We start from the raw sequence: 25,704 nt of genomic DNA on the forward strand, positions 1-25,704 counted from the left end.
AAACATTCAAGTGAAAAAAATTAGGGTTGGGGAGACAACATAATGATGATGCAAAAGACTTTCATGCCTGAAGCTCTGAGCTCTATGGCTCAATCATTCTGGCACCACCATCAGCCAGAGCTGAGCAGTGCTCTGGTAATACAATAAATGAAATGAAATTAAAATTTATTTTAAAAATGTATTTCATGGTCACATGTGACATTGATAAAATAACACAGAACTAGGGAGTCCAGTGGTAGCACAGTTGGTTAAGCGCACGTGGCACAAAACGCAAGGACCAGTGTAAGGATCCCGGTTCAAGCCCCTGGCTCCCCACCTGCAGGGGAGTCGCTTCCCAGGCAGTGAAGCAGGTCTGCAGGTGTCTATCTTTCTCTCTCCCTCTCTGTATTCCCCCTCCTCTCTCCATTTCTCTCTGTCCTATCCAACAACGATGACATCAACAACAAGGGCAACAAAAGGGAATGAATAAATAAATATTTTTTAAAAATTACACGGAACTAAACATACAGGGAAGTGTGCTTGTTAACCTGGTAGGATCTAAGTAATGTCAATATGCTGTACCAAAGCTATTTTTCTGGTTGTAATATATATGTAACATGTTGACATCAGGAGAAAGTGGATGGAAAGTTTAGGAGACCTCTCCATTTTATTTCTTGTAGTTGTGTGTAAATGTACAATTGTTTCTGAATACAGAGCTTGAAAAAAATTGTACTTCAGGGTGGGAATAGATAGCATAATGATTATGCAAATAGACTCTCAGGACTGAGGCTCTGAAGTCCCAGGTTCAATCCCCTCATACCACCATACATCAGAACTGAGCAGTACTCTGGTAGGGAAAAAAAATCACTTCAAAATCTGATTATCATCTGACTGGGTTTTTACCTTTCTGGCATTGCTGATCCTTTGGAAGGGTGATATTCAAGTGGAAATCAGTGTGGTTAGGCAGGTACTGGAATCCCAGGTAGAGGGTCATTAAAAGGGGAATTTCAGGCTCTATGCTCAGTATTAGAGATTTCTCTGGGGAAGTAATGTTCACAGTGATAATAAAATTATCTGAGCTCATGTTGAGGCTGGTGGTATAATTTTCCATGCTAACATTTCTCCAGAGCATGATCTGCAATAATAAACAGTTACTCTAGATAACTGAAAACACATGAACTTGCAAAAGAAAAGAAAAAGAAACCCCCAAACCAAAAACTAACTAACCTAACAAAACACATTAACAAACAGTCCCTAAGACTTTGTGAGAACTATGGTGGTTATCATTGGAAGGGTGAAGACACAGAACTTTGGCGGTGGGTGCAGTATGGAACTATATCTTGTAACCTTACAATTTTGTAAATCATTATTAATTACAAAGAAAAAAAGTCTTTATGTTTAAGATGGCTCTTTCATTGATGCCTCTCAGAATGTGTTATAGTGACATGAGAATGACACTTTTTAGGTCTTCTGCTTTGAATATTAATAGGTATCACAGTGTCAGGTTTTAAAGGATTTTATACAGTCCAAGGTCTGAAACACTGCTCTAAGAATAAGGCAGATTTCTTTGTAAAAGTTCCTAACATGTTAATAACAAAATAATGCCACTCCCATAAATCCAAAATTACTTCCTACAAGGTCTGCATTCTTCTATTTTTTTTGTCCAGAAATTTCTACTCTCTCCTATTTTATTCCCTAATCATACCATACCTCAATATCTTCCTTTAAGTCATTGACTTGGAGTAATTTATGGTTAGAGCTTAGTATCACATTTCCGACACTTCCAACAATGCTTTTATCATCAAAGTCTTTGAAGGGATTGTAAGCTAATCCTGTTACCTAGACAAGAAAACTTCAGTTTCAGCAATTAGAAGCTGTTTATTTAATTTACAAATAACATTTATTATTTATAAATAATATAACAACTTACAATCATTATTTTTTATATTTTAATAGTTATTTATTTATTTTCCCTTTTGTTGCCCTTGTTTTTTATTATTGTTGTTATTGATGTCTTCGATGTTAGATAGGACAGAGAGAAATGGAGAGAGGAGGGGAAGACAGAGAGGGGGAGAGAAAGACACCTGCAGACCTGCTTCACCTCCTGAGAAGTGACTCCCCTGTAGGTGGGGAGCAGGGGCTCAAACCAGGATCCTTATGCTGGTCCTTGTGCTTTGTACCACGTGCGCTTAACCAGCTGTGCTACTGCCGTACTCCCAAACAATTATTATTTATTATGTAATATAACATTTGTAAATAACACCCCAGTGAGTATCAGAGATTATAACGTGTTGGGATTTTCCCCTTTCTAGAACCCAGAGATTTTTCCTTTTTTAAAAAAAAATTTATTATCTTTATTTATTGGATAAACACAGTCAGAAGTCAAGAGGTAAGGGGTGATAAAAAGAGAGACACTTGCAGCACTGCTTCACTACTCAAAAAGCTTCCCCTCTGCAGATGGGGACTGGTGGCTCAAACATGTGCACATGTTCATTATAACATGTGCACTCAACCAGGTGTGCCACCACCCAGCCCCAATAATTTTTGTTATATTCTCATAAGAAGCATTTAGTTGTTAATTAAAAATGAGTCATTTACTTATGATCCTAAGAATTAGTTTTTGTATTTTTTTTCTGTATGATTTTGTTTTATGAAGAAGAAAAATGTTCTGTTCTCCAGAGTAAGGCAATAACCTGACTTGTCAGGTATCTGCTTAAAGAAATATATTTAGAAGGGCCGGATGGTGGTGCACCTGGTTGAGCGTACATGTTAGAATGCACAATGACCCAGGTTCAAGCCCCCAGTCCCCACCTGCAGGGGGAAAGCTTTGCAAGTGGTGAAGTAGTGTTGCAGGTGTCTCTCTGTCTCTCTCTCCCTCTCTATCATCCCCTCCCCTCTTGATTTCTGGCTGTCTCTATCAAGTAAATAAAGATAATTAAAATATATAAAAATATATTTAGAGGGCTGGCAAGATAGCACAGTGGTTATGCAAAATACTTTCATCCCTGAGGCTCTAAGGACCTGGATTTGATCCCAGGTTCTACCATAAACCAGAGCTGAGCAATACTCTGGTAGAAAGAGAGAAAGGAAGGAAGGAAGGAAGGAAGGAAGGAAGGAAGGAAGGAAGGAAGGAAGGAAAGAAGAAAGAGAGAGAGAGAGAGAAGGAAAGAAAGGGAGAGAGAGAAAGAAAGAGAATGGAGGAAGGGAGGGAGGAAGGGAGAAAGGAGAGGAAGAGAGAAAGAGGAAAGAAAGGAGAGAAGGCAAACTAGGTTGGTATGTTGAGTCACTAAGTATTCAGATCTAAATCTATATAAATAGTGAAGAGCTGAGAGCAATTCAAATCATAACACAGGAACTTAATGAAATCCAGAGGCCAGTTGAATGCTTCCAACTTCTAAACTATAGTTCTTTATTTTGAAGAGACCTTCATTTCTTCCTGTGAGCGATAAAAATGAACAGCACACAACTTCTCTCATTTGCTCTGGTCAGCTTACATTTCACGGTACATACGTTTACCCACAGCCATCAAATCCCATTTTCATCCTGATCAGAATCAATTTCATACTCACTTGAACATTAACTCCTGGGTGTTTATTCAAGAGCTGCTCCAGAGCTGACGCTGAAGGAAAACCTAACTGCACAGGTGCTGGGTATCCAAGAGTATATGAACTCAGAGGCAAAGTTGATATATTTTGGCTAGTGAGAAAAAAAAGAAGTTAAATGGAGGCTAATATCTATCTTTTCTGAAACTCTGAAATGAAATTATTCCCGCTTCCTTCCTCTGTTACCTGCTCAACATCAGAGTAGCAACGGAGGAGGTCAAAGTCACTGAAATGCCAGAATACTGATTCTGCTGTAGAAACGTTTCCTGGATCTTTCCCAGAGGCACAAAGGGCTTTTCCAGCACATGTTCTGCCTGCATGGATAGGGACCATGTGACTTGTGTAAACTCAGTGTGCACTGTGCTACAATTACAGCCAACTAATTTTGAGAGGATTGGAGATCCTGACAGTGATGTAATGAAAGGTGACATTAGAGATGGCCCATAGAAACTACTTGTATTCTGGATAATCACTCTTCATCTGAAGTGGCCCCTCAGAGGGTCACCCAAGAAACATTTCTCTGACTATTGATATAAGCTTCCCTAGACTATCTGGTTAAAAAAACTTCAGGTGAAAAAAAAAAAAAACTTTAGGTGAAGGAGTTAGCATAATGGTTATATAAAAGGCTTTCATGCTTGAGGCTCTGAAGTCCCAGATTCAGTCCCCTGCACTGCCATAAGGCAGAGCTGAGCAGTGTGGGAATAGATGAAAAATCCCTGAAGATAGTGGAGTCTATATATAGCAAACCTACAGCCAACATCATACTCAATATTGAAAAACTGATAGCATTTCCCCTCAGATCAGGTACTAGACAGGGCTGCCCACTATCACCATTATTTTTCAACATAGTGTTGCAAGTTCTTGCCATAGCAATTAGGCAGGAGCAAGGAATTAAAAGGATACAGATTGGAAGAGAAGAAGTCAAACTCTCCCTATTTGCAGATGACATGATAGTATACATAGAAAAACCTAAGGAATCCAGCAAGAAGCTTTTGGAAATCATCAGGCAATACAGTAAGGTGTCAGGCTACAAACTTAACATTCAAAAGTCAATGGCATTCCTCTGATGCAAACACTAAGTTAGAAGAAGTTGAAATCCAGAAATCAATTCCTTTTACTATAGCAACAAAATCAATACAATACCTAGGAATAAACCTAAACAAAGAAGTGAAAGACTTGTATACTGGAAATTATGAGTCACAACTCAAGGAAATTGAAAAAGACACAAAAAAGTGGAAAGATATTCCATCTTCAAAGAATTAACATCATCAAAAGTTGGAAGAATTAACATCATCAAAATGAATATATTACCCAGAGCCATCTACAAATTTAATGCTATCCCCATCAAGATCCCAACCATATTTTTTAGGAGAATAGAACAAATGCTACAAATGTTTATCTGGAATCAGAAAAGACCTAGAATTGCCAAAACAATCTTGAGAAGAAGGAACAGAACTGGAGGCATCACACTCCCAGATCTCAAATTGTATTATAGGGCCATTGTCATCAAAACTGCTTGGTACTGGAACATGAATAGACACACTAACCAGTGGAATAGAATTGAGAGCCCAGAAGTAAGCCCTACACCTATGGACACCTAATCTTAGACAAAGGTGCCCAGACTATTAAATGGGGGAAAGCAGAGTCTCTTCAACAAATGGTGTTGGAAAAAATGGGTTGAAACATGCAGAAGAATGAGACTGAACCACTGTTTTTCACCAAATACAAAAATAAATTCCAAGTGAATCAAGGACTTGGATGTTAGAAACTATCAGATACTTAAAGGAAAATATTGGCAGAACTCTTTTCTGCATAAATTTCAAAGACATCACAATGAAAGGAATCTAATTACAAAGAAGATTAAGGCAAGCATAAACCAAATTAAATCGAATTAAAAAGCTTCTGCACAGCAAAAGAAACCACTACCCAAACCAAGAGACCCCTCACAGAATGGGAGAAGATCTTTACATGCCATACATCAGAGAAGAGGCTAATAACCAAAATATATAAAGAGCTTGCCAAACTCAACCACAAGAAAACAAATAACCCCATCCCAAAATGGGGAGAGGACATGGACAGAATACTCACTACAGAAGAGATCCAAAAGGCTGAGAAACACATGAAAAAATGCTCCAAATCTTTGATTGTCAGAGAAATGCAAATAAAGACAACAATGAGATGCCGCTTCACTCCTGTGAGAATGTCATACATCAGAAAAGATAACAGCAGCAAATGCTGGAGAGGGTGTGGGGTCAAAGGAACCCTCCTGCACTGCTGGTGGGAATATCAGTTGGTCCAACCTCTGTGGAGAACAGTCTGGAGAATTCTCAGAAGGCTAGAGATGGACCTACCCTATGATCCTGCAATTCCTCTCCTGGGGATATATCCTAAGGAACCCAACACAGCACAATTTGTAATAGCCAAAACCTGGAAGCAACCCAGGTGTCCAACAACAGATGAGTGGCTGAGCAAGTTGTGGTATACTTACTACGGAATACTTACTACTCAGCTATTAAAAATGATGACTTAACTGTTTTCAGCCGATCTTGGATGGACCTTGAAAAATTTATGTTAAGTGAAGTAAGGCAGAAGGATGAATATGGGATGATCTCACTCTCAGGCAGAAGTTGAAAAACAAGATCAGAAGAGAAAACACAAGTAGAACCTGAACCTGAGTTGACATGTTGCACCAAAATAAAGGACTCTGGGGTAAGGATTGGGCCGGAGAATACAGGTTCAAAAGGATGACAGAGGACCTAGTGGGGGCTGTATTGTTATATGGAAAATTGGGAAATGTTATGCATGTACAAACTATTACTGTCAAATGTAAAACATTTATTCCCCAATAAAACAAAATTTAAAAAACAATCCTTACAAAATAATAATAAAAGGGGCCTGGAGATGGTGCACTGTTGTTTTCGATGGGTTAGGTTGTTTTCGCCGGGCTGGCTTCACAGGCAGGTAACAGATGACCAGGGACTCATGGTTGAGCTGTAGGCAGTATCTCTTTATTCATGCAGGACGCAGCACAATCTAAGATGAGCTAGGCTAAACTCAAGGTAAAGTACTGTAAAACTCACAATGCTGTCTTTATATATACTTGCCAAGTAAGGTGGAAACAGGATGTGACATAGAGAGGGTGGAGAGAAAAGTGACTGGTGAAAATCAGGGTGTGACAAAGAGAGGATCAGGGTGGAGCAAAAACATATGAAACAGTGGGGATTGAACCAATGCCCTGGAGGGAGGGTAGTGCTTGTTAACAGCGGTTATGTAAATAGAATGAAGTGGTTATGTAAATAGAATAGTGTTAAGCAGGGGGGATTTAAACCAAATGAAACAGAAGGGGTCTCATGCATACCAACAGTGCACCTGGGATAAGCACACACATTATCATGCTTAATGACCCGGTTCAAGCCCCAGATCCCCATCTGCAGGGGAGAAGCTTCATAAGTGGTGAAGCAGTGCTACTGGTGTATCTCTTTCTCCCTTTCTTTTCCCCCTCCTCTCTCAATTTCTCTCTGTTCTATCAAATAAATAAGTGGCCACTGGGAGTGAAGGAATCATTGCGTAGGCATTGAGCCTGAGGAATAATTCTTTTTTTTTTTTCCTCCAGGGTTATTGCTTGGCTCGGTGCCTGCACCATGAATCCACCGCTCCTGGAGGCCATTTTTCCCCCTTTTTGTTGCCCTAGTTGCGGTTATTATTGCCATTGTTGACGTTGCTTTGTTGTTGGATAGGACAGAGAGAAATGGAGAGAGGAGGGGAAGACAGAGAGAGAGGGGAGAGAAAGACACCTGCAGACCTGCTTCACCGCCTGTGAAGCGACTCCCCTGCAGGTGGGGAGCGGGGGGGCACGAACCGGGATCCTTACGCCGGTCCCTGCGCTTTGCGCCACGTGCGCTTAACCCACTGCGCCACCGCCCGACTCCCCTGAGGAATAATTCTGATGGCAATAAAAATAATAATAATAAAAGATAATTAATACAAGATTTTCATCTCTCCTATAATAAATCACTGCAGGTGGAGTGGAGCAGGGATTTGAACCCAGGTCCTCATACATGGAAATGTGTGTGCTCAATAGGGTGTGCCACTGCCCAGCCCCTGGATTTCCCATCTTATTGATCTATTCATCAAATCATGAACATTTGGTTTGTTTCCACTTTTTGGTTATTTTAGTATTTGAGTAATTCTGATATGAACACAAGCTCATAAATTGTATTTACTTACTTATTCATTCATTAATTTTTAGAGATATGTGTATCTATACCAATGAGTGGAACTGTTAGGCCACATACTAACTCTATGTTTTACATTTTGAGAAATTGCCACACTTTTTTCGAAGGTGGCAAGAGGGGCCAATTTCTCTGCCACTGTGTCAACTCTTACTATTATATCTGTCTTCAGAAGTGAAATGGTATCAGATTTTGGTCTGATTTGCTATTTCCCTAACGGATAATGATTTTCAACATTTTTTTCATGTGAATATCAAGTATGATTTGAGTGTTTACTATGTGTCGAGTACTTTACTGAATTCTTTTCCTAGATTAGAACATGAGATTAGCTCAATGGTGGGGTAGCAAGGGACACACTGCAGCAGGTGAGACAATGTGGCTTCTGCTCTTTAGAGGTCAAAGGAGAGGCTGTATGATACCTGGATTTGTCAAGATTAAAAAGCTTCTAAACAGAGTTGGTCAGTAGCATACACTGCACCTACCTACCTTCTCACTGTTATGCATGGATCTCTGCCAACTTGTTTCACCAGCTTCTGTGATGTTGTTGAGGGAATAGAAGAGGCAGATAGTCATAGGAATTTTGCTGTTGTTCTGAAATGGATTCTTCAGCAACTTCTCATTCAGGTAAATAAATGAGTTGATGAGACTCACCTAGGCATTTTAGAAAGCAAACTTACTTCTGTGCATGGTTTCTGACTACTTTAAATTTATTTATTTATTTTATGTTTATTTATTGTTGCTTTTTATTATTGTTGTAGTTATTGATGTAATCATTGTTGGATAGGACAGAGAGAAATGGAGAGAGGAGGGGAAAACAGAAGGGGAGAGAAAGACAGACACCTGCAGACCTGCTTCACCGCCTGTAAAGCGACTCCCCTGCAGGTGGGGAACCGGGGACTTGAACCAGGATCCTTATGCCGGTCATTGCGCTTAGCGCCACCTGCACTTAACCCGCTGCGCTACCGCCCGACTCCCTACTCAAATGCATTTTTATGAACAAAGTTCTGATTACAAATAGGCATGAGGAAACCATTTTGCATGTATGCAAAAATATACAATGACTTTTCCGACTTTTCTCACATTACCTGTGGGAGGAATTCCCATTTCATGCTGTTCTAAGGAAATACTATAATGTAGACTGGGGTCGGATTTCTTGGAAAGAACCCAGCCCTTAGCTGCACTTCCCTTTGCCTTAAGTAGGGGTTGGGTCGGCGGATGCAATATTATTTGGTTTGGATTGGGAGATGCATACGGGAAAGTGGGCCCTATCCAAGGGTTCCAGGACTGGGGGAAGTAGGGGCTCTATAGTGGAGATGTGAGGTTCCTGCTGTCTTAGGGTTCAAAAAGACAATAGATATTTAATGTTATCATCACATTATTTGTTAATTGGGTTAACTTTGAAAAGTCCTTTTGTTATGGTTTGCTGTACAGTATCCAGTATCTTGTATATAGCTGTGCTATTGGATGCTTCTAATCTACTTGGTCTAGGCTTTTGAGAGAGTCCGCATATCACCTCAGACTGTGTCCAGAGACTTCACGTGTGGAATGACAACCCTTCAGCTTCATTACTCGGGTGAGACCTTTCCTTTTATAGTACACTCTAATTTCATCTCAGGTAGTTCACTTTCTAACAAAGTCCCATAACCTAGATATACACCAGTTTCTGTGAGAGAGAGCTTATGTTCACACGTATCCATAAACTACTGCAAAATATATACCTGAAAGCAGAAGTACACTAGAGTTTGCAGTTCCAGATGCCACCAGGATGCTGGCCAGGCTTCCCTGGATTGAAGACCCCACCAATGTGTCCTGGAGCTCAGCTTCCCCAGAGACACACCTTACTAGGAAAAGATAGAGGCAGACTGGGAGTATGGACTGACCAGTTAACGCCCATGTTCAGCGGGGAAGCAATTACAGAAGCCAGACCTTCTACCTTCTGTAACCCTCAACGACCCTGGGTCCATGCTCCCAGAGGGCTAGAGAATGGGAAAGCTATCATGGGAGGGGGTGGGTTATGGAGATTGGGTGGTGGGAATTGTGTGGAGTTGTACCCCTCCTACCTTATGTTTTTGTTCATTAATCCTTTCTTAAATAAAAAATAAAATAAATAATAATAAAATAAAATAAAATCCTGCAAAAAAAAAAAAAGTAGGGGTTGGGTATGGAAGTTGGGCTGGCCAGCTGTTGTAAGTGAGCAGGCAAGCAGGGAGTACAAAAGAAGTGACAGTTAGCCTTGCCACCACAGATGCAACTGAGTGCTGCATCACTTGGGAAGTGGCACAGAGGATAAAGTGTTGAACTCTCAAGCATGAGATCCCCAAGTTCCATCCTGGGCAGCGTATGTGCCAGAGTGATGCTCTGGTTCTCTCTCATTAACAAATATATATTTTAAAAAAGAAGAAAGAATGTTGCAGTCTGAGAGGTGGTGCCATGACTAATGTGATGGACTTATGGACCTAAGATCCTGAGTTTTATGCCCCTCATTGCATCTACCAGAGTGAAGTTCTGGTGCAGAGAAAGGAAGAAGGAGGGAAGGAGGGAAGGAGGGAAGGAGGGGAGGAGGGGAAGAAGGAAGGAAGGAAGGAAGGAAGGAAGGAAGGAAGGAAGAAAGAAAGAAAGAAAGAAAGAAAGAAAGAAAGAAAGAAAGAAAGAAAGAAAGAAAGAAAGGGGAAGAAGTCAACTGTGTGACTTGAGAGATTAGCAATGGTAGAATGGGGTGTGAGGGCGATGTGGCTGCAACATCTGTGACCCCACTAATCGCCAGGGTTGATTCTCGGCTGATCTGGCTGGCTACCCTCACTGCTCCATGTTTGTCCCTCCCGAAGCTGTGCGCTCGGTTGAAGAGGAGGGCCTTCCCCAAATAGAGACGGACCAGTCTTCGGTCAAGGGTATATGAGTAGCTGCGCTGCCCTGCTAGAACCTCCAAACAAGTAATGGTAGAATGATGGACTTGCCAGCATGAGGTCCTGAGCTTACCAGCACTGCATATGCCAGAGTGATACTCTAGTTTTTTTCTTTGTTCTTTCCCCACAAAATAAATACATTTTTCAAAATAAATACATTTAAAATAAACAATAGACAGAAAAAATGTATACTTTAAGTCTATTGTCATAAAACAAACTTATGGATAAATAGAATAGTTTGAAAGGCTATGTAGGGCAAATTAATAATAATCTAATAATAGTGACTATATCTAAAGAATCAGATTGGCAAGAAGTAGAGAGATGGTGAGGTCTTTTGCTTTTTATTTATATTCTTTTGGTTTTTCAATAAAAAGTGTGCATTATTTCTACAATTAAAAGTGATAATATGCCAGTAAAGACTAGATCTATATGTTATTATAAAATATTTGAAAATATATGAGATGGAAAAAATAGAATTCTCACTAATTCTATCATCAATTTTCTTTTTTTTTTAAAGGATTTTATTAATGAGAAAGATAGGAAGAGGAGGGGCCATGTGGTGGCACACCTGGTTTGTGTGCATACATTATAGTGTGCAATACCCAAGTTTAAGCCCTTGGTCCCCACCTGCAAGGGGAAAGCTTCACGAGTGATAAAGTGGGGCTATATGTACCTCTTTCTCTCTCTCCCTTTCTATCCCCCCTCCCCTCTCAATTTATCTCTGTCTCTAACCAATAATAAATAAATAAATTTTTAAAAAGAGAAAAAAAAAGATAGGAGGAGGAGAGAAAGAACCAGACATCATGCCAGTACATGTTCTGCCAGAATTGAACTCAGGACCTTATGCTTAAGAGCCTAACGCTGGGAGTTGGGGGTAGCGCAGTGGGTTACGCGCATGTGGCGGCAAAGCACAAGGACCAGCATAAGGATCGCGGTTCGAGCCCCGCTTCCCTACTTGCAGGGGGGTAACTTCACAGGCGGTGAAGCAGGTCTGTAGGTGTCTGACTTTCTCTCCCCCTCTGTCTTGCCCTCTTCTCTCCATTTCTCTCTATCCTATCCAACAACAATGACATTAATAACAACAACAATAAAAAACAAGAGCAATAAAAGGGAATAAATAAATATTAATTTTTTTTTAAAGTAGAAAAGTATGTGGTCCGGGAGGTGGCGCAGTGGATAAAGCACTGGATTCTCAACCATGAGGTCCTGAGTTCGATCCCTGGCAGCACATATACCAAAGTGATGGCTGGTTCTTTCTCTCTTCCTATCTTTCTCATAAATAAATAAATAAATAAATTCTTTTAAAAAGAAACATTTTTTAAAAAGTAGAAGAGTAGTAGTATCATACAACTATGAGGCCTGGATGCTACACAGACATACAAAAATTATAAATCATGCCAACAAAATAATAATTACTGAAAAAGAATATTTTTCTTATTTAGGGGTGCTTTTAAAAAGTTTTTAAAAATTATTTATCTAATGAATAGAGAGAGAAATTGAAAGGGAGGAGGAGAAAGAGACAGTTGGGGGTTGGGCGTTAGTGCAGCGGGTTAAGCGCATATGGCACTTACAACAACAAAACAACAAGGGCAACAAAAGGGAATAAGTAAGTAAATAAATATTAAAAATAAAAGGTCCAATGCTTTATTCACTGAGCCACCTCTTGGACCACTCATTAATTTTCTTATGTGTATAGACTAGAAAAAGGCATAAACAGTTACAGGGAAATAGCACAGGTAAATGTGGTTGCAAGAAAATTTAAATCATGAGTGTTTTAATGTTTGTACTATGTGCGTGCGCTTAACCCGGTATACTACCGACTGGCCAACAGAAGTGTTCTAATTTTTGATGTCTGTTTCAAGGCTTTCCCACTATGGCAAAGTGGGTTTATTTTATCTCCCATGACTTCTAACAATTGTACCAGAAAGGCAGTAACTTGATAAATGAACAACAACAAGAACAAAAATAAATAATTAAAACCAGCATAACTGAGAATGTCATTAATGATGAATATAATTACACTTTTCAGAATTAAAGGTACACATCAATGTGTTGATATTTGAAATTAGCCTCCTCAAGCTTATTTTATCATGTTAACTTCTGCATAGGGGACAATCTCCAGATTATAAACTTTTTGTTGTTACCCTCTTCTTTTTTCACATGTCCTCTGTCTCTCTTTCTCTTTATGACTCAATACTGCTTTACAAAATTGTAAGATTTCAGGGGCATATAGTTTCCTTCCAATCATCCTCTGCTTACCTGAGTTGATTCAGAAAGTCTTGGAAGAAAGGCTGTTAATTTCTGGAGAACCTCACAAGCTTTCTGTAGTTTGTTGCGAGCTTGAAAATTGTGAATAGCTTTGCTAAAGTTGCCTGCTATCTCATCTATGACCTATCGGAACAATAAAATTATGTCAAAATGATATGGTATTATTGCAGTTTAGTGCTTTGAGATATATTGTTTTAGTAAGAGCTGACTTTTGAAAATAATGCAAACTCTATGAATTACAGGCTCTCTGTAACATTATTACTTTCCAAAGTTATTCTGCAAATGCATAGAATATGTATTTGCTTCTTTTATACAAAAGAGAAAATGGGTAATCAGGTAATATAAAGACATATCCCAAGGCAAATTAATGCAGAAATAAGATTAAATTTTAAGTCACATGACTATGAATAAAATTAGGGAAACCTGGAAATGAAAATCACAAAAACAGTGATCCAGGAGATAGTGAAGAAGGTAGAGCAATGGGCTTATAAGTATGAGGTTTCTCCTAGCACCACATATGTCAGAGTGATGTTCTAGTTTTCTCTCTGTCTCTCTTCTCCTTCTCTCTCTTTCTCTCATATTAACAATTTTTAATTACAAAAACAAGCTTTTCTTTTCTAAGGTGTATTTATTTTAACAAGAGAGAAAGAGAAAGAGAGACCAGAGCACTGCTCAGCTCTAGCTGTTGAACAAGTTTCTAATCCCCGACTTCGTGATACTTGTTATTAGAAATCCTAGTGAGAGGAATGTTATGCATGTACAAACTATTGGATTTTACTGTCGACTATAAAGCATTAATCCCCCAAAAAAGAAATTAAAAAAAATCCTTGTGGGGGTTGGGTGGTAGCGTAGTGGGTTAACGCACACAGAGCAAAGCGCAACCCATCTGCGGCACTAAATGTAATAGCATGGAGTAGTAATGAGATATCAAATATAGAAATGAGTATAGAGTGAGTGCAAACACACGTAGCTGGTGACAAGAGAGGAGCCTAGGGAGAGACTAAGTGGCTGGTAACAGTCCAGCAGTTTATCAGTTGAGACACCACCTCCAGTCTGTTGCACCAACAAGAGGACAGCTGAAGGGAGGAGAGGACTCCTCTAAGTGCAACTCTGAGTCTCCATTGCTACTGCCCTCAGGATCTGGAGCAGCGGCGGGGAGGGACACCGGGGGACAGAGATCTAATCAGGAACTTCAGGAGAAGACCTATACCTCGGTGGCATAGCTGTGGGGCTGTGAAAGTCTCTTTGCATAACCACCGGACTATCTCTGCCACACCCTGCCATATCTCTTGGTCAGGAGTCAGTGATTAAGTTAAGAAGCCTACTTATAGTTAGAAGCCCTCAGGCTCCCATAGCCTACAGAGAAGAAAAAATAAAGAAATGAGTATAGAGACCACCATGAAGTATGTTTATGGACCTCATTGGTTTCTGCTTTTAGCTGGGATAAATGTCTGTCCACTGACACAATTAAGCTCAGGTTTTCTGGGACATAACTAAGAACTGCACTCCTTCTTTACCTCTCTCTTCTTTGAACAGCACCAAAGTAGAAAGGTACCAAAGGTACCTTGTTGTGACTTCAATGGTCTGTACCTGCTCAGATATATTCTGAAATGATTCTTGGAGAAGAGTGGCGAAGATGTCTGGATGGACATCTTCTTTGTGGCTGGAGGTTATTTTCAGAAGAGATTTTCCAGCATGTGTAATAGATGCAGATCTGGTGGGCTCCGATGTCACAGAGTGAGGCAAGCTCACAGGTGCAGATGAGACTGGTGGTATCTGCTGTGTGATGGTGGGAGGCACTGAAGGAGGTGGAGTGATAGAATGGCACAGGATCTTGGACTAAAAGATAAAAATATGTAAAGGAAAAGACTTACTAAAAATTGAAAAATCACTGGAACTCCAGTGACCTCTGAGATATTAACAGGTGGGCTACTGAGATAATACAATTAGTATTGCAACAGACTTTCATGCCTGAGGCATGAGACATTTCAGGTTCAATCTCTACAACAACAATAAGCAAGAACTGAGCAGTGTGCTGGGGAAAAAAAAAGTTTTTTTAGATTCTGTGCTGTTTTGAGAAAATGGCACATCGCATCACCCTTTTTAAGATTCTCAATTGAGGGGCCAGGTGGTGGTGCACCTGGTTAAGTTCACACATTACAGTGCACAAGGACCTAGGTTCAAATCTCTGGTCCTCACCTGCAGAGGGAAACTTCACAAGTGCTGAAGCAGTGCTGCAGGTGTCTCTCTGTCTTTCTCCTCTCTATTTTCCCATCCCCTCTCAGTTTCTCTCTGTCTCTATCCAATAATAAATAAATAAATAAAATTAATTAAAAAATAATAAATTTTGAAATATTTACAATGACATTAGTGTTTTTATTTCCAATCATTAAATATAAATGATCACCTACTCAGCTATAAAAAATGATAAAATCTTCTCTTTTGCTACAACATGGCTAAACTGGAGAGGATCATATTAAACGAAATAAGCCAGAAGAGGGACAAATGCTGGAAGCTCTCACTCACATGTGACAACCAAGAAACAAAGTAAGAGAAAATATAGGATTTTTTTTTTTTTTTGCTTCAGATCCACCACTTGTAAAGTTTCCCCTGTGCATGCACCAATGTGGTAGGTGGGGACCTGAACCCAGGTCCTTGTGCATGGTAAAGTATATGCTCTACTGAAGAAAACAGAGTGAAAGGTAATAGATTATAGTCTACTGCAGTAGATCCTGGGACTCAGAGAGATGGAGGCCAGGGGAGGGCAAACTGTGTGTGTATGGGGAAGGCTATGGTGAGTAGCCTGAGGTGAAGGAAGATGATGGTCTGGCGGAAGGTAAGGAGTGCTGGCATATGTCTCTGTGAGAAATGGAACTGTACCTCTGTGACAACAATCCTGTAAATCAATGATCTTAAAAAAGAAAAGAAGGGGGTCAGGCAGTGGCACCCCGTTGAGTTCATACGTTAGAATGTTCAAGTACCCAGGGGTAAAGCCCCCAGTCCCCACCTTCAGGGGGACAGCTTCACAAGGGATAAAGCAGTGCTGCAGGTGTCTCTCTTTCTCTCTCCCTGTCTTCCCCTTCTCTCTCCATTTCGCTGTCTCTATCCAATAAATAAGGGAAAGAAAAGGGAAGGGAAAGGGAAGGAGTGGGAAGGGGTGGGAAGGGAAAGAAGAGGTTCTTCAGATGGGCTACTTAGATATAAGAAGCAGGCATTTTTACCAAGAGTCAAACAAAGAGAGAAAAATGCAGCTGATCTTTTGTAGAAGGAAATTTAAGGATGGCAAAAAGCTCTCTGGCCACAGTCTGCTGGATGAGTTTGAAAAAAAAGGAAACCTGTTGAGCAAAATTGGAAAGGCGATCACAGTGATCTGGGGGTGGAGCTTCCAGTAGTTTATTTAAAATGGCAGATGTTATTTTGTAGGACTCTTTAGACATACTAACTTCTTCACTCCTTTTATACAACTTGCAATGTTTATCTTTTGCAGTTAAGATTTGATCAGGTAAATATAAATGCATTATTAGACATTTGTTAAATAGGATTCTATATAGGACCTAAAGGCAAAAGGTTGAAAATTTTCTTGAAGGTAAATTTTATAAATTATACAGTTTCTTTCTTTATTTTTCTTTTACCCACATTTCTTTTTAGTTAATTTCAAATTTTTATTGCAGTGGGCTGTGAGGCAGTGTAGTACATAAAGCACTGGACTCTCAGTATGAGGTACTGAGTTCAAACACCAGCAGCACATGTACCAGAACGATGCCTGTTTCTTTCTCTCTCTCTTCCTATCTTTCTCATTAATAAATAAATAAAATCTTTTAAAAATGTATTGCATTAAATATATTTTATAAGCTGTTATACTTTTTATTCAATTTTTCATCTTTATTTTTATTTATTGAATAGAGACAGCCAGAAATTGAGAGGAAGGAGAAGATAGAGAGGGAGAGAGACAGAGAGATACCTGCAGCACTGCTTCACCACTTGTGAAGCTTTCCCCGTGCAGGTGGGGACCAGAGGGCTTGAATTCAGGTCCTTGCACATTGTAACATGTGAGTGCAACCAGGTGCACTACCACCTGGCCCCAAGCTGTCATAAATTTTTTTTAGGAATAGAGCAAACAACAAATAGAATTAAACCATTATGAAAGTCAAAAGCAAGGTTTAAATTTCTTTTTCCTTTTTAATTTTATTCATTAATATTTTTATTGATTATTTATTTATTTTACCAAAGCACTACATAGCTCGGGCTTATGGTGATGTGGGAGGTTGAATCTGTAACTTCAGAGTCCCAGGCATGCAAGTCTTATGCATAACCATTATGCTATCCTCCCACCTGTTTATTATTAGTAAATCACCTTTTAGGGAGAAATAATAAATTACAGAGTTTTGGGGACTGAACCTAGGGAATAATGCATGAAAGAGATATGCTGAGCCACTCTTTTTTTCTCTTTTTTTTAAAAATAATTATTTATTTTCCTTTTGGTTGCCCTTTGTTGTTTTTATTGTTGTTGTAGTTATTATTGTTGTTGATTTCATCGTTGTGGATAGGACAGAGAGAAATGGAGAGAGGAGGGGGGGTGAGGAGAAAGATAGACAACTGCAGACCTGCTTCACCGCCTGTGAAGCGAACCCCCTGCAGGTGGGGAGCTGGGGGCTTGAACCGGGATCCTTATTCCGGTCCTTGTGCTTTGCACCACATGCACTTAACCCGCTGAGCTACCACCCGACTCCCTCTTTTTTTTTTAAAGGTTTATTTATTTATTAATATGAAAGAGAGAGAAGGAGGGAAAGAGGGAGAGAGGCAGTGACAGGTGTGAGGGGGAGGGCGAGAAGGTGCATCTGCTCTTCTTCTTCTAGCGTTTGCCCTTTTTCCATAGCCAGTCAACAGCATCAGGTTGAGCCTGATGTAAAGTTTCAAGACCTCCTTCGAATCTGGAGAGGTGGCAGTCGTTGACTATGTGGGTCATAGTCTGTCTGGAGCCGCAGGGGCAGTTCGGGTCACCTCTGGCTCCCCAGCGATGGAACATAGCGGCGCACTGGCCATGGCCTGTTCGATAGCGATTGAGGAGGGCCCAATCATAACGTGCTAGGTCAAAGCCGGGTTGATGCTTGCAGGGGTCTGTGATGAGGTGTTTGTTCTTTGCCTCAGCTGACTGCCAACTCTGTTTCCAAGAGACTGGAACAGAGAAGTTCAGTGTAGGCATAGGGGACCAGATTGGGTGACGAGATGTCAAGCGTTGGACAGGGTGGGCGAAGATATCCGCATATATTGGTAGGTCCGGTCGAGAGTAGACGTGGGAAATGAACTTAGATGATGCTGCGTCCCAACGAATATCTGGCGGGGCGATGTTGCTAAGAACTGGCAGCCATGGAACCGGGGTGGAACGGATGGTTCCAGAAATTATCCTCATGGAGGAACATAATTTGGAATCGACCAAGTGGACATGGGGGCTACGGAACCATACTGGGGCACAGTATTCTGCAGTGGAATAGCATAATGCCAGAGATGATGATCGTAGTGTGGAAGTGCTCGCGCCCCCTGAGGAGCTGGCCAGTCTTGCAATGATGTTATTCCTCGCGCCCACCTTTGCTGCAGTTTTTATGAGATGTTTGTGAAATGACAGAGTGCGATCGAGAGTAACGCCAAGATAGACTGGCTGGGCTTCATGCCGGATTCTCGAATCGCCAAGCTGCACATTAAGCTCACTCGAGGCCGAGGCATGGTGTAGATGGAAAACAGATGATACCGTTTTTGCAGTGCTAGGGATTAGTCACCATTTTTTACAGTAATCAGATATCAGAGACATGTCTTTCGTGAGTGTTTCCTCGAGGATGTCGAACTTGGATGCCTGAGTTGCACAGCAGATGTCATCGGCGTAGATGAACTTCCTTGAAGAAGTTTCTGGGAGGTCATTGATGTAAATCTGTAATCCTGTGGATCAAACTCTGGACAATCTCCCAGGCCACCCAACACACATACACTTTTCTCTACTAATACGTCCATTAAATCTAACTATTTCCTGCATGTGCATACTTTCTATAAGAACATTCTTTTTTTTAATATTTATTTTCCCTTTTGTTGCCCTTGTTTTTTTTTTATTATTGTTGTTGTACTTATTGTTGTTATTGATGTTGTTGTTGAATAGGAGAGAGAGAAATGGAGAGAGGAGGGGAAGAGAGGGGGAGAGAAAGACAGACACCTGCCGACCTGCTTCACCGCCTGTGAAGCGACTTCACTGCAAGTGGGGAGCCGGGGGCTCAAACCGGGATCCTTCGGCCGGTCCTTGCACTTTGCGCCACGTGCGCTTAACCCACTGCCCTACCGCCCGACTCCCAAGAACATTCTTATATATAGAAAGACAGAACAGAATTCTGGCAGGATCCACTTGGGATAATAAAGAGATTAATATTCCAAGATTAGAGCTGTGAAAGTACTTACAAGATTAGCATCAATAGGTTGATGGCATGAGATTGAGAGATCAGTACCTAGTATAGAAAAAAAAAGATTAAGTTCATATAAGGGTCTAGGATAGAATTATTGTATTTCATTTGAGAAAGTTTCACCTTTTGCTAAAACAGTGAAAAGCATTTTACACAGGAAATCAAAGGTAATTTCCTATTGTCAATAAATCTGAAGACTAGCTAGAATTCTGAGCTAAGGCATTATAATTCACTAACATCTTTTTTTTTTTTGCTTATTTGTCAAAAACCCTCTGAATAAAAGCAGGTATCAAACCAAATCAATCATAAAGTTGCCAGTAATAAATATTACAATATTTGTTAAAAAAAAAAAAAAAGGGAAAGATTTGCCTCATAAGTTTACCAAAAGAAAATCTTAATAAATCAACATATTTGTGATAGACATCTGGGAGATTGTTGTCTACAACATTTTAACAGATCACCATTACTGCTTTTATCCTCTCTACATATCTACCAGAAAAAAAAAATCATGATCTGAAAAGAAAACAAACAAAAACACATGATCTGAAGGTATTATTAATGTGTTCATATGCTCATTTTCTAATATTTCAGGCTGACTTCTTGCAAGGGAAAAAATATCTCATTCTGATCAGATGCCTTGTTTTTCTATGAAGGCGAACAGGATGAAGGGTATAAGAAAGAAACTACTTCACAGGCAGTGAAGCAGTTCTGTAGGTGTCTATCTTTCTCTCCCCCTCTGTCTTCCCCTCCTCTCTCCATTTCTCTCTGTCCTATCCAACAACAACGACATCAATAATAACTACAACAATAAAACAAAAAGGGCAACAAAAGGGAATAAATAAATATTTTTTTAAATCTTAAAAAAAAAGAAACTAAAGAACAATGGGTTATTTCCAAATGTAAGTTAGTTAAACTTTTGTAAAGTTTCCTGGAATGGCATTTGTTAGGTTATAAAACAGAAAAATCTGAGTATAGGATTATATGTGTTGTACAGTATACAAGACTTAATTATTTTGAAATGGCTAAACTTTTTTTTTTTTGCCTCCAGGGTTATTGCTGGGGCTCAGTGCCTGCACCAAGAATCCACTGCTCCTGGAGGCCATTTTTTTCCCCTTTTGTTGCCCTTGTTGTGGTTATTATTGTTGTGTTGATGTTATTTGTTGTTCAATAGGACAGAGAGAAATGGAGAGAGGAGTGGAAGACAGAGAGGGGGAGAGAAAGATAGACACCTGCAGATCTGCTTCACCGCCTGTGAAGGGACTCTCCCACAGGTGGAGAAACGGGGGCTCGAACCGGGATCCTTACACTGGTCCTTGCGCTTTGTGCCATGTGCGCTTAACCCGCTATGTTACCGCCCGACCTCAAAAATGGCTAAACTTGTTATTGCATCTATATTCTCACACAGAGAAACTTTCAGTATGTGCCTATCTTGTTTAATTTTTTTTCAGCTAAAACTGAGAAAAAAAAAAAGTGGTGCGGGGGGCCAGGCAGTGGCACATCTGCTTATATACTTGAATTACTGTGTGCAAGGACCCAGTTCAAGTCCCTGCCCCCACCACTTGCAGGGAGAAAGAGTGATGAAGCAAGGCTATAGGTGTCTCTTCTGTCTTTCTTCCTTTCTATCTTCCCCTCTCAATTTTCCTCTGTCACTATCCAATAAAATGTATATATATATATATATATATATATATATATATATATGAGAGTTTATTTATTTATGAGAAAGATAAGAGGAGAGAGAAAGAACCAGACATCACTCTGGCACATGTGCTGCTGGGGATCGAACTCGGGACCTCATGCTTGAGAGTCCAAAGCTTTATCACTACCCCACCTCCCGGATCACTGTATATACATATATATTTTTAAAGTGGTACAGGAAATATTAAGAACCAGTATATGTAATGATGACCATTTTATATGAAATGATTCAATCTTGTATTTATTTCTTCTTTTGTTATTGTTGTTACCAGGGCTTTGTCACTTCATGCCAATTCTTTTAGACAGAAAGAAGGAAAGACACCATAGTACCAAAGTTTCCCTCATGTGGCGGAGGCTGGGTTTGAACTTGGGTCATATGAATGACATAGCAGGCATTCTTCAAGGTGAGCTATCGTGCTGGCCCACCTGCAGTTATTTTTATTCCCCCTTTTCAAAGTATTTATATAACTAATTGAGGATAACTGTAGATATGTATGCATATATGTGGGACTATGTGAAAACTTGGTAGAGCTTAAGGGAGTTCTCCCATCCTTGGATGGAGGTCTGGAAAGACACCCCATTTGTTAGCCTCTCTTCTTACAGAGATGAGCCAAGAGGGAAAAGCCTCCCAGACTCAGTTTCTCCTTGTTAGTCTCTCAAGCTCACAGAAAGCCTATAGGCCTCTCACTCTTAGTTTCCCCTGCTAGCAGCAGGCCAAATGGTTGCCTGCTTTAGGGTTCACTCAAAGTTCACACATCCACTTCACTTTGTGATCACAAAGGAGAACACACTCTATCATACACCCCACAACACCAGACAGTGAAAAGCCCCAAATTCTATTTCCTTGTGTCCTTTGATATCTATGATTTACATCAAGTTTTGTTTTTCTTTTCTCTACCTCACCTTACTGGTTTAACTCCTATGCTTCTCTCAAATGCCTTTGGATAATTAACTTGCCTGCATCATGGAGACTAATCGTTTTGACCTTTATGTATCACATCAATTCTTGTCATACCAGTCCCCTACTATAGGGGCAAGCTGACCTTTAAGAAACCTGTAATTTCTGACATATGTGAAAAATGTTCTTTGTTTAACTCTCTCTATAAACCTGTACCCAACTCCAAATAAATGAGTGTTCATACCAGAGTACTCCCCGATGCCTCCTTTCTGAATCACATGGTCCCTGAGAGCTGGTGAGGGAGGGTTGGTGACTTACCCCCTGGCTGGATCCACTCCACGTGAGTGCAAGCACATATATATATTAATTTATTCCTTTTTGTTGCTCTTATTTATTGTTGTAGTTATTATTGTTGTTATTGATGTTGTTGTTGGATAGGGCAGAGAGAAATGGAGAGAGGAGAAGAAGACAGAGAGGGGGAGAGAAAGATAGACACCTGCAGACCTGCTTCACCACCTGTGAAGCGACTCCCCTGCAGGTGGGGAGCCGGGGGCTTGAACCAGGATCCTTATGCTGGTCCTTGGGCTTTGTGCCACGTGCACTTAATCTGCTGCAATATTACCTGACTCCCATATGCATAGCAGAAATTTAATTACATAGCAGAGCTTTTTTCATATAGTCTTTTTTGACTATATGAATAATGGCTGACAGCTCACTTGGTAAAGTGCACACTTTGCCACTTGAGGAGCCTGGTCTGAGTCCCTGGCCACCACATGTGAGCACCTGCATGGGGAAAGTTTCATGAGCAGTGCTGTGGTGTCTTTCATCTCTCTCTGTATGACTGTCCCTTTCTCTCTGTCTCTCACCTTCTACCTTTAAAAAAGAAAATAGGAAAAATAGACTTCCAGGAGCAGACAAATCATGGAGGTGTAGGACTTCCAGAGGCGGGGCTACGAGCAGCAGCAGATCTGTTTCTCTCTCCTCTCCTGGATCAACTAGGAATACCAAAGGAGACCACCTGGGACTGAAACAAGACAGGACTAGAATGACTTCAGGAACCCACCAAATCACTGGTGAGTGCAAACACACGTGGCTGGTGACAGAGAGGAGCCTAGGGAGAGACTAAGTGGCTGGTAACAGTCCTACGGTCTATCAGTTGAGACACCACCTCCAGTCTGTTCCACCAACAAGGGGACAGCTGAAGGAAGGAGAGGACTCCCCGGAGACTCACCAAGTGCAACCCTGAGTCTCCATTGCTACTGCCCTCAGAATCTGGAGCAGTGGCAGGGAGGGACACCGGGGGACAGAGATCTAATCAGGAACTTCGGGAGAAGACCTATACCTCGGTGGCATAGCTGTGGGGCTGTGAAAGTCTCTTTGCATAACCACCTGACTATCTCTGCCACACCCTGCCTTATCTCTTGGTTAGGAGTCAGTGATTAAGTTAAGAAGCCTACTTACAGTTAGAAGCCCTCAGGCTCCCATAGCCTACAGAGAAGGGAAAAAAAAAAAAAAAAAAGAGGATTTTAAATCACTGAGCTCCAACTCAGGGATTAAAATACTATTGAAACAATTGTTAACTTCCACCACTGTGAACCCTTTAATTACCTTACTTAGACACAAGTCAATCCAGGCAATAGTGATCAGTAATTTGAAAAGTACTAAGAGAGGGTACTCATAACATAATATATAAAACGGGTAAACCAACAAGAAGAAATATTGGAGAAACTAACCAGGACAACAGTCCAGCTAAAAGCCCCCCAGAAGGTGAAGCACAAAATAATGGGTTTAACATCCAAACATTAGCTAAGGAAATAATCACAGGAGTGAGTAAAGAGTTTGAAAGAATTGTAATCAGAAATACAGTAACAACAAATGAGATTGTTTCCTGGTGTAGCATTAAAATAAATACTGAGGGGGTCGGGCGGTAGCATAGCAGATTAAGCATACATGGCTTAAAGCACAAGGACCGGCATAGGGATCCCAGTGTGAGCCCCCAGCTCCCCACCTTCAGGTAGGTTGCTTCACAAGTGGTAAAGCAGGTCTGCAGGTATCTATCTTTCTCTCTCCCCATCTCTGTCTTCCCTTGCTCCCTTGATTTCTCTCTGTCCTATCCAACAACAATGACAGCAACAACAGCAATAATAATAATGACAATAATAAGCAACATGGTAAACAAAAGGGAAAAAAACGGCCTCCAGGAGCAGTGGATTTGTAAAGCAGGCATCGAGCCCCAGCAATAACCCTGGAGGCAAAAATTAAATAAATATTTAAAAAATAAATACTGACAAGGTAGGATATCGAAAAAAAAAAAGATTACCTGAGCTAGGGAGACAGCAAAACTCTCATTCCTGAGCCTCTGAAGTCCCAGGTTCAATCCTCAGCACTACCATAAGCCAGAGCTAAGCAGTGCTCTGGTATCTCTCTCTCTCTCTAAAGTAAGTAAATAAAAAGAAAAAAGATTACCAAAAATTTAAAGAGCTAAATTCAGACTTCTGTAGAGTTTAGAGGGGAAGACTATGACAAAATAATTATTTTTGAAATATATTTTATTTATTTATTCCCTTTGGTTGTCCTTGTTTTATTGTTGTAGTTATGATTGTTGTCATTGTTGCTGGATAGGACAGAGAGAAATGGAGAAAGGAGGGGAAGACAGAGAGGGGGAGAGAAAGACAGACACCTGCAGACCTACTTCACCGCCTGTGAAGCGACTCCCCTGCAGGTGGAAAGCTGGGGACTGGAACCAGAATCCTTACGCCTGTCCTTGCACTTTGAGCCATGTGCCCTTAACCAGCTGCTCTACCGCCTGACTCATTGTTATTATTATTATTATTTATTTATTTATTAATGAGAAAGACAGGAGAGAGAGAGAAAGAACCAGACATCACTCAGGCACATGTGCTGCCAGGGATTGAACTCAGGACCTCATGCTTGAGAGTCTAATGCCTTAGCCACTGTACCACCTCCCGGACCACACCCTATTATTATTATTTTTTAACTGGAGCACTGCTCAGCTCTGACTTATGGTGGTATAGGGAATTGAACCTGGGACTTGGGAGCCTCAAGGATGAGAGTCTTTTTGCATAACCATTATGCTATCTACCTCCACCCTAAAAGAAATTTTAGTTTCACTGCAGAGCCTGTTATCTTCACTATGTCCTCCCTTTCTTTTATAGCAAATCCTAAAGTATTACATTTAAAAAATTAAATTAATTTTTATTCCAACCAGGATAATCACTGGGGCTTAGTGCCTGCACAATAACTCCACTGCTACTGGCAATAACTTTTTTTTTCTTTTATTTGACAAGACAAAGAGAAACTGAGAAGAAATGGGGGAGGGACAGAATGAGACACCTGCAGACACTGCTCATGAATTATCTCCTCTGCAGGTTGGGACCAGGGACTTAAATCTGGGTCTTTGCACATGGCAACTTATGTGTGCTCAATCAGGTGCACTACTACCCTGCACTTGTCCAACTCAGGACTTATGAATGAAATATGTGCTCTACCACGGAGTTCATCCCCAGTCCAATGTTGTGTCTTTTTTTTTCCCCTACCAGAGCACTGCTCAGCTCTGGTTTATGGTGGTACAGGGGACTGAACCTGGGATTTTGGAGTATCAGGCATGAGAGTTTCTTTGTATAACCATTATGCTATCTACTCCTGCCCCAATCTTGTGTCTTC

The 25,704-nt window shown here is 40.6% G+C and overlaps 1 protein-coding gene across 1 annotated transcript in view; it reads right to left on the reverse strand.

Annotated features, from left to right (window-relative positions):
• PKD1L3 (polycystin 1 like 3, transient receptor potential channel interacting) overlaps positions 1 to 25,704 on the reverse strand; it is an 88,724-nt gene that overhangs the window by 57,986 nt on the left and 5,034 nt on the right. The window contains 8 exon segments of the mRNA XM_060172042.1: positions 883 to 1,114; positions 1,690 to 1,818; positions 3,549 to 3,675; positions 3,768 to 3,891; positions 8,296 to 8,464; positions 12,976 to 13,107; positions 14,575 to 14,823; positions 19,423 to 19,469. Of these exon segments, the coding sequence (XP_060028025.1) occupies positions 883 to 1,114; positions 1,690 to 1,818; positions 3,549 to 3,675; positions 3,768 to 3,891; positions 8,296 to 8,464; positions 12,976 to 13,107; positions 14,575 to 14,823; positions 19,423 to 19,469 (1,209 nt within the window).

The sequence above is a fragment of the Erinaceus europaeus genome, chromosome 2 (genome assembly GCF_950295315.1).
Source record: "Erinaceus europaeus chromosome 2, mEriEur2.1, whole genome shotgun sequence".
NCBI classification, from domain to species: domain Eukaryota; kingdom Metazoa; phylum Chordata; class Mammalia; order Eulipotyphla; family Erinaceidae; genus Erinaceus; species Erinaceus europaeus.